The 10157-nt window shown below is 37.8% G+C and overlaps 2 protein-coding genes across 4 annotated transcripts in view; both read left to right on the forward strand.

Moving 5' to 3' along the window:
* Positions 1–10157, forward strand: part of LOC145491384 (ubiquitin domain-containing protein UBFD1-like) — a 120166-nt gene that overhangs the window by 10413 nt on the left and 99596 nt on the right. The window lies entirely within an intron of this gene.
* On the forward strand, positions 318–10151 carry LOC145491390 (Golgi apparatus membrane protein TVP23 homolog B-like). Of its 3 annotated transcripts, XM_081470579.1 has the most exons (8): positions 318–1169; positions 1298–1377; positions 2148–2382; positions 3346–3465; positions 4154–4282; positions 4844–4920; positions 6335–6393; positions 8754–10151. In XM_081470579.1, exons 1-7 carry the CDS (start codon positions 1158–1160, stop codon positions 6384–6386), a joined length of 705 nt encoding a protein of 234 aa, XP_081326705.1. In that variant the 5' UTR covers positions 318–1157; the 3' UTR covers positions 6387–6393; positions 8754–10151. The 3 variants fall into 3 exon arrangements, with proteins under 3 accessions (XP_081326705.1, XP_081326704.1, XP_081326706.1); XM_081470578.1 differs by having other exon boundaries at positions 319–1169; positions 6335–9000; XM_081470580.1 differs by lacking the exon at positions 4844–4920 and having other exon boundaries at positions 323–1169; positions 6335–9000.

Raw genomic sequence — 10157 nt, forward strand, 5'->3', positions numbered from 1 at the left:
ACTGTCACGCTAATAAAATATAGTTAATAGAGCGTGACGTACGTTCTCAATGAGCCGCTCATGGCGCCATCACTTTCTATAGAGCTATTGAGCAGCAAACTGTAAGCTTTATTGTAGCTAAACCTAAAACATTGTAGCTTTGTTACCTTCAGAACGCTATAACGAACCATAGCATTGGTGCAAAGCATTAAAGCACTATTCACTATTCGTGCTAGGGTAAGCTGTTCGGTAGTACAGCCTTTTCTACTGGCTTACCAGCAGGCGAACGTCTCCATATAAAAGTTCAGACAACTGTTCGGAGTCCATTTTGAGTTCGTCTAAGCAACGTAGCCATTACTTATTGTAAATCTGTCGTTTAATTTTCCCTCCCTTTGGAGACGAGGTTGGTCATATATTCCTGCATAATAAACAAAGGGTCACTCCTGTGTGGTGCGGTAAAGTCTGCGCAGCGACTTCCCCCAAGCTTATTGTTTTTTCATCGCCTTTGAACATCGCTTGCTAACCGGCGATACTCTTGTCCGATCCAGCTCGTGCTGTCAGTCATTCGGCTCGTAGTGCTGGGGGGATCAGTGAGGTTGTTTTGTCACGCTATCGCCGGAAGTTACATGGGCTAACCGAACGTAATGCAGTGTTCCCCGATCGCGAGTTGTTTGTATTTGATTAATAGCTCTGGTTCAATTGCAAGTTGCCACGATTAACTTACTTTCGCTAGGAACAACAACATTAATTCAAATTTTCCGAAGAGCATCCCCGAACTTTTCACATGGGCGGAGAACCCCGGGGGCTTAGACCGTCCGCATGAGTAAAATTCGCGTCACGCTATGGCCGTTTCTAGACCCTCCTGAGATTTCTGAGGGTGGGAGTGATCTGCAGACTGCCTTAGGAATAAGTTCTAAGGGGGATTACCCTTCATGTTCTCTTCGTTGTATCGTGGAATGCAAGAAACTTAGTTTCCAGGTTCAGGCTGGACCGATATGAGATGATGCACTGAGATATGGAAACTTTTGAATAATGATTGTGAGTGAATGACTGTGAGGCATGACTGTGAGGCATGACTGAATAGGGCATGTGCTCAAATTTACATAAATTAGCGCCTGATTAGCGCCTTTTACTGCCACGTCTCAATGTAAGTGGTCAGCGGCCATTCAAATTTCAAGATGGCGGACACGGTAGGTACATTTGCTTATTCTGCTACATATGTTTTGGTGTTTTTCAAGCTTTGCTGCGATTGTGCTTGTTCTGCTTTCTTTTAGTTTACATTTTGATATCGACACTTTTATTCATCTTTATATTTTAGGACCATTTAGATGCTACGGAAGATGTAGCGTTAAATTTTGGAGATGAAGATGAAATTTTGAACAGAAAAAAGAAATTTAGGTTCGTTGTACGTTATTTTAAGCAGTTTTAAGCTTATGAATGTACAGTGGCATTCTCTAAAGTAAGACGCGTTTACAATGTTCGAGAGAAGGCAGCTAGTTAATGTTTGTATGTAGTGCGTTCGAAAAAACTGCTACCAAAAAAGGAACAGGTTGAAGTGTCATTCAAATAACTACAAATAATCATAGCGTTTGGCCTTGGCGACTGTCCAAGGTGCCATTTCAAGTTTGTGAAGAGCAATTGAACATAAGTTTGTTATTTGTCTTGTGTTCTCATGCATCGTTCTTTAAAAAAAAAAATTATCACTAGATTAGTTTTCTACATCCTGCACCTCACATTGTTTTTCAGAGTTGGTAAAACAGTTTTCCTGTGAACAGCAACAGACATTAACTAACGTTACTGTGTCCTTCTCAAACTCATTAACAACTTTTCAAGTTGAAACAAAGGAAATCACATAACCATGATGGTGTATTCAGACATCTGATTTCTATTAGCATAGAGCTTTGCTAATTTATTTGTTTTACCACATTTCCAATACAAAAATACTGTGCTGTGCATCATATTTTCTTCTCAGTGTTTAGAAATGTGGTAAAACATTGTCTCTCATGTTTGATTTACTACTTTTTAATAGTTTGTTTTGATAAGAGGTAATTCATCATCATCACAATCCTTATTGCCCCCAGTGGGGCATGGGGCTGCAAGTGGTAATTCACTGCAATACAGTTTTGCTAACTTAATTTAACATAGAACTGTTGTCAATTCATTTTTAGAAGACCTATGGTAGCAGCCTTTCATCTTCTTTTCCGAGTGGCATCAATTATTGCATACCTCCTGTGTGGTTGGTTCAGTGACAGTTTTATAACAAACTTTATTGTCATAGTGATGCTGTTATCATTTGACTTCTGGACAGTCAAAAATGTCACTGGACGGTTATTAGTAGGGCTTAGGTGGTGGAACTATGTGGATGAAGATGGGAACAGCCACTGGGTGTTTGAGTCAAAAAAGGTATACACCCTGTGAGAACGTATGCATAAGAGCTGTGCATGTCCTTCTTTAGCTTGATAGAAACACAAAACCATTACAAGCTGTTGAGGTAATGACTGCACAAGCAAAAGAGATTTTCATTCTATAATCAAAATAAATGAATGATTTTTCTGTTTTTCTCAACGTGTTTTCTGAAAGAAATTGAAATCATTTTCTGTGTTTCTACTAAGCTAGAGAAAATATTTGTAAAAGTTTGGGTGACCTTTCTCCCAAACGTCCCATTGACAGTGTACACATCAAATTTAAAGGTCAATACTGTGGCTGTGTTTGGATATCTGATCTTAATTAGCAAAGATTTTTACAATTTTACTTCTCTGTTTTCTCCTTAGTTTTAGTTGAAATTGGGAAGACATATCAAACACACGAGAAACACCTCAAACTTCGCCAAAAATAGTTTGTGGCACACTAGATTTTCAACTTTCTTCTCGGTATTTGGAAATGCAGCATTGCACAGTCCCTAATGTTAGTGATGATATATTACTTCCACTTTTGTTTTAGCCTCCTACGCAGACACTCTTTGGGCTTGTGACTTAATCTTCCTCCCCCACAAATCCCACAAAGGAAGATTGCGTGATGAGCCCAAAGAGCATCTGCAGCTACTTGTGTTTCTATGAATCCGGATTGATGGAAACACAGAGTTAATGGCACTTTTACCAAAGGAATAGTACATGTAACTACACTCCAGGGCTGGGTTGCTGGAGAGCCGGTTAAAGCTCAACACTGAAGGAGAAACAATTTTTAAACAGAAAATGTCACTGAAACTTACAAAACTGAAATCAATCTCTAATCCTAGGTTAGCTTAATCAGGCTTTGAACAGCCTACCCCAGGTCTAGAAGTAAAGTATGAATTCAAGACCTGGCTAAGTAAGAAGGGACTGCAATTTATTAAGTTTGCACTTGTTTTCACTTTTTGTTAACTGCCAGGGTGACAAAAATGTGACCACTGTTGAATCACGTCTTTTCTGGCTGGGTTTGGTCATTTGCCCTCTGATTTGGATGTTCTTTTTGGTTGCTGCATTATTTTCACTGAAGTTTAAGTGGCTGGTGAGTAAAGAGCTGTTGTTGTTTAAATAGTCACTTACTTTTGTTTAATGGTTTGGTCCCACACAATGCTAAGTGACTTTTATTACCTGAAGTTTGTGTGATCCACAGTTGTCTGTAGCAATGATAACGATACAAATTACCACTAACCTAACTCCTTACATGCCAGTTGCAGCTAGTTGCATTTTATGTTTGAAAGTGTGTTGCTTATGAACATTTTGGGGAAGAAATAGCCTGTTCCAGACTCTCGGGCAGTAGGGACAATTGAAAAGTGGGCGTGAGACAAGCAGGGTCTGGTACCTCCCCTTTTTCTCTACCAGACCTCGCTCATTGCTCATTGTGCATCTGCTTATTTCAGTTGTCCCCACTGACCAAAAGGCTGGAACAGGCTTGGGAAGAAACAAGTACCAGTACTGCACGTGAAAACTCTCCAAACATAACAATATATAGCACCATTAAAATGCCAAAAAAGGTTCAGTCTACAACTGGCAGATTATCACAAGAAGTGATCTCTTTTTTCAAGAGTTAAATTTACATATAAACCATGCATGATGTTGAGATGTGGTTATTACCAGAAAGATTGTTGCATCTAAGATTTGGGGCACTTATTTTCAAAGGTTTTTTTGAAAGGTAGGAGAGGGCTTATTGTCAGAATTATACAGTATAACACATTCTGTCAATTATGTTTCAGCTGGTTGTTGCTGTGGGCCTCTCACTGAACATTGCAAACCTGATTGGTTATGTCCGTTGCAAGAAGGATGCTGGAAAGAAGATCAAAACTTTTGCTGGAAACTTCTTAGGAAGGCAACTCCTCAATCAGGTATTTTTTCTTCATATGTAAAGAATACTGAGTGATAGGGCTCTTTTTTCATCAAATAGTGTGTCAGTGAGCACCAAGAATATGCATGCCCTCTTTAAAAAAGGTCACTGGAAATTGCAAGGGAGGGAGGGCAGAGGGGCTCAAAAGCAAGAAGCTAAGCTAGAATATTTTCCAGAAGGGTAAGGTTGAGGGGTGGGGTGGGGTGGGGTGAAGGTTGAATTCAAAACACTTATGTGATGGTAGGGGTATAGATATTTTCTGGAATAACACTAAATTAAAAAAATTATGTGAGTTAAAAATTGAAAAATCATAATGTGAGATCTCTCATGTGTTAACAATATTTTATGCTTAAAGGTCTTCTGTATACATGTAGAAAAAAAGAAAGATTGATATAGTAACACATCGTAACGATAGCCACTTAAGAAAATATAAAAAAATCTATCACAATCCTTACTACCATGTACTTTCTGCTGATAAATCATGAGACTATTCTTGGAACCCTTGAATCTTTTTTGTCTTTAACTGTCTCAGTTCTGTGTGGCATGGTTATATTTTACTCAGCAGGTTAACACTCCTCGCAATCGGCCTCCTGGAAGATTCTTTGTACAAACCCCTTCTAATCCTGTTCCACAACTACTGTAAGTCTCTGAGTGCCTTTCACTTCATTTCTGTTATTCTCTTTACTTAACTCTAATATCTAATTCTGTTATCCCTGAAATGTTGGGGCCATGTAATAAAAGGCTGCTTATCAAAGTGACTCCTTATCAAGGACACAAACATATATCTTGGCTTTACTCTTTTGGCTTAAGTAGTGCGGGGCTGCTTCTCCTATGTTGTTGATTGTATGGATTGCAAAACACTCCGACTAGCAGAGAGAAGAAGAAGACAAAGAAGATTGCAATGAGACATTGCAAAATTACATGGAAAAGGACAATGACTTTGACTTTAAAGTATTAAGGCAGCTGTGAGCAAAGACCAACTTTGCCCGGGTTGAATCATAACAAATATATATATAAAGAAACAGTAAGGAGAATTTTAATGCTGATCCACTGTTCCTTGAGTTGATCATGTGGTAGAGTATCACTCCTGTCTCTTACAGTCAACTACAAACATTTTCTTTTATCATGGCAGTACATACATGTATAACAAAAGAGTCATTTGAAATAAAACCCAGCAATTTCTTATGCTGTCTAGATTTATATCATTTTGTTTTAATATGTTCTTCAATATAATGATTCATCTATGAAAGACAACTTTACTATTAAAATTATACAGGTCAAATGCTTTGAACGTGAAAAAGATAAAAATATATATATAATTTAAGATGGCTTTGAAAAACAACTCATTATAATAATAAGATAATAAAATGATTATAAAATATATATAGAAAATCTCTGATACAACCAGTTCAGTCTTTCTAAAACCTTCTGTGGCACAAAGTACACTTATGACATTCTGCAAAATGCAGAAATGATGAAATTACCCTGGAGTTGTGAATTCAAATCTTTAACAATAGATTTCTGTTATTTCTTTCTGCTGAATTTAAATGCCACCGTGTATATATTAAATGTGTACTGATGAGTTAAAGGATGGTGCCTACTTTTGTAAATTTCTTGTAAATTCCTCTTTTGCTCAGGATTACTCTCTGAGACCTACAGTTGAACCTCTACAAAATGAACCCCTACTGTAAAGACCTAGATTACCATTGTGTTTTTATTTTATCTAGTGATTATTTCACTGGTGATAAGTTTAAGTCTGCATGGGAATCCTGTGATCCATGACACTGACACAGATATCTGGGTTCAAGAACATTAAATGACCAAGAAAACATTATAAAATCCTCAGGTTCAGGTTTGATTGTGCTTGTGTTCACTTTCAATATGGGTTTCTGAACATGCTTAGAGAGACTAACCGCTTTAACTAATGCTGCCTCACCTTCCAATTTCTCCCAGAGGTCTCGATTTCTTGGTGGTAATCAAAAGGAACGTGGCCACTGGGAACGAGATTGGTGATTAGTTGGTTAATTTCTGTATTGCTGTTTTCTATTCACAGGCCATGGGCTCAACAGACACCCAGTAGCAGCAGAGAAGTTCCAGACTTATAACCTGAAGGTCGTCAAGAGTCTCTTTAGTAAATTATTGGATGGTTTTAAAAGGAAATATGTGTCCAAAGTTTGTTGGAAATGTAATGTAACCTACATGTATATGTTTGTTTAAAGACATGGGAAGAGCACTAAACTGCAAAGCCATGTTGAATAAGGATTTTCTTTGTGATGCCATATTAGATGTCAGGAATAATGATGTCATAGGCTGCCCTGTTTATTATAGTAATAGCTATTAGCTATTTTGTGGCATTGCGGGGGAGGGGGAGGTGATGTCATAGAATCAAAGATGGTGGCACTTCATGGCCAATACTCATGTTTAGTTTACTGCTTTGCCTTTCAACTTTGACCGTATTTCCATTAAGGTAGCAGCAATCTGGAGGTTTCCTTTAAGCACACTGCATTAGTGGCAACAACAAGAAAGTTACCGGGCTAAACAATTAACTCATCAATGCAGTGGCTTTATGAGAAGCACATGGTGTTGTGGTAACAGGTCTGGGTTTTAGCTCGGCCAGAATCCTTGCACTGTGTTCTTGGGCAAGAGAGTTGATTCACACAGCTCCTCTTACCACCCAGGAGTACAAATTTGTTAGCAGTGAATGGTCGGGCAACCCACAAAAGTGCTAAGGGGTAACCGGCAAAGGTCAAGCATCCCGTTCAACCCCACTGTATTACCCCAGGCACTGCAGTTTTTAGTTCATGAGGGTTTTTAAAATGAGGATATTTCACACACTTACTGGCAAACATGTGTGTTAGATCTATAAGCCACAAAATTTATGAGGCATGAACAGATGTATATATTTTTAAAAGCTTATACAGACCCCCTATACAAGTTGAAACAACAGGAAACAACCTTTAATATTTGCAGTGGTATCGCTAACCATTGATTAACATTAATGGGAAAAAAATTTGCTATACAACTTCATCTATTGCAACTACTTTAACCAAGGCCACCTGACAAGATTCTGTGTAAGTTGACGATTCTGTGTAAGTTGGCGATTCTGTGTAAGTTGACGATTCTGTGTGAGTTGGTGATTCTGTGTAAGTTGGGTAGCAGGGATGCTGCAGTGGTGAGAGTGCTTGCCTCCCACCCTACTGCCCGGTGTCATGTGGGTTGAGTTTGTTGTTGGTTCTCGCCATGCTCCAAGGGTTTTCCTCCGAGTTCCCAAATTCTCTGAGTTCTCCGGTTTTCCTCCCTCCACAAAACCAACATCTCAAAATTCCAATTCGACCAGGATAACGGACCCGCATAAAAACCAGGTAAGGCTGATGTGCCTTCCTCCCTCTCTAAAATATGTTCTAATGAAAACCTTGGATGTAATGATAGACTTCAGACAAATTATTGCTCTTAGCAAGCTCCACATCATAGAAGTAATGATGATACCGTTTTTATCGTTTTAACACACAAACTATTGGTCAATTTGCAAAGAACTTTTCTAGGGTGGCCTTGGTTGAAGAAGTCACACTATAAGTGGTTAACAATGTATACAATTTTTATTGTTTAATTCCAAGTTGATTAGTTAGTTGAAGAAAACATTATTTATAACCTCTCTACTCCCTTGAATCCATCCATATTGTAAGAAAGGCAGTCAAGCTTCACAACAGAATCGAATTATCTTCTTAATAATACACATGAAAAAATTACTCGATTCTGATTGGCTAAGAGCAGTGCAGTTCAAATGTAACACCAGTGCAAAAAGTGTAACATCAGCGCAAAAAGTGTAACACCAGTGCAAATTACACATCGAAATTCTGGATTATGATTGACTGAGAGACAATAGCAGGAACTTTTCTAAGGAAATGATAACAGGTAAAATGATGATGAAAATTTTGCGCTGAAACTTTGAAAAAAGTTTTCTCAAATGAGAAAAAATGGCTTCAAGAAAGATCTTCCGGCACTTCCTCAGCGTGAATTTTTTCATGTTTATATTATTAATAAGTAATCACACGGTTTTTCTCGTTCAATTTGGAGTTAATTTGCACTTGTGAGTTTTTCAAAAAGCTGAAATTACACTCGCCGAAGCGGCTCGTGCAATTTCAGCTTTTTGAAAAACTCGCTCGTGCAAATTAATTCCAAATTGAACTCGAAACCGTATGATCTCCTATACTAATACAGTTTGAAAAGTGTCCAGCCACAAAATTGAAGTTAACAATCCTGGCAAACTTTACCCAATTGTTGGCCACATCTACTGTATCTATTGTGTATTATCCAGACCCTGTAAGGGATCAAAGCATTATAATAATGTAACAACAGAGTAAGAAATTTATCTCGCAAAAATTTAGGACCTAAAAACACTTGTGAACTATAATGACTTCAAGGTTTTCTCAGAATTTTACGGTAGCTTATTGTTTGTGTTTTACCTTTTTCAGGTTTCAGGTATATGTTGGAGTTTGGAGTTCTAGGGACTTTAAACTAAATTCCAAAGACCTTGACTTTAAGTTAAATCGACAGACTAAAGATTATCGCACGCGTTGGGGACATGCACACAATAAAATATGGGTCGTTTTTGACTTTGAGAATCTCGACACTTAATGACACTGAGCTGTGCAGACTTTGATTTTGACCTACATAGGCTTGATTTCGAATAGCGAAGACGTTATATTTTGGAGTTCTAGGAACTTGAAACTAAATTCGAAAGACCTTGCCTTTTAGTTAAATCGACAGGCTAAAGATTTACGCACGCATTGGTTATGTGCATAGTCTATAAAACATAGGTCGTTTTGGACTTTGAGGGTCTCGACGCTGAGGCGCGGAAATTAATTTGATTGTCTTGATCAGCTGTCGGGTTGTTTCAAGTATCAAGTAAAGTAAAGCTATTTACCTTCAACTTTATGTTCTTATTTAGATGGCTATTAAAATCGACATTAATTTTAAGTGGCCATTTCGTTATCAAAACCGAAGAGACAATGATCAATGCTGGCAACAGAATATTGCCATACCATCCCGAGATGATCTGATAATTGAAGTTCTCATTTTATAATGAGTCCAGAAAAAATTATGTAGCGTCAACACTATTTTTTTTTCTACTATTGCTGACTTCATCTAGCTGTGAACAGTTTTATTGTTTTTCTAATAAACAACGCTACTGGCCGAACTCTTATATTGATAAAATTAGCATCAATATCACGGTTATTAAGGTGAAAAGTTTTGTCTGACTACTTTTTCCCCAAAATCGCCCACCCAAACTTTTCTTTTCAAAACAAATACTTACAAAAAGGGCTTACTTTCTGATTATCTTACCATATTGTAGGTAAGTCTCGATAAGTCAGGTTCTAAATTTTTTTTTTCGCTGTAGATCGTAATTAGACAAACTTGTCGGATATCAACCTAACCATTACAGTTAGGAGTCTACTGAAATGCTCCTTCCTCCAGAGGCTTTTAATTCCCCTAAAAAAAACTCTTGCACGTCTTGCATGCCTATTTTTTTAAACATGTAGGGGACTCAAAAGGTGCATCATTGCGAGAGAGATGATATCGGTAGTACAAAAGTTTGTAAGTAATCAGGCAATTGATAACGATCGCCAGATGACAGTCGATGAAGTTATGGAAATTTAACTTGTGACTAGCGAGTGGTCATCAACTTTGTTAAACATCCCATAAAACAAGTAAAAAATAATATTCAGTTACCCAGCACCACTTAATTGAAGACGTTTTTCTTAGCGACTGCCTTGATGATTATGAGAAATAAAAAATGTTGTCAATGACTTAAGTTCATCATTAGCAATGCACGATTCTTCATTGTTCATTGTTATCCGGACGGAGAGAAGGTCCAC

Source organism: Orbicella franksi, chromosome 6 (assembly GCF_964199315.1).
Source record: "Orbicella franksi chromosome 6, jaOrbFran1.1, whole genome shotgun sequence".
NCBI classification, from domain to species: domain Eukaryota; kingdom Metazoa; phylum Cnidaria; class Anthozoa; order Scleractinia; family Merulinidae; genus Orbicella; species Orbicella franksi.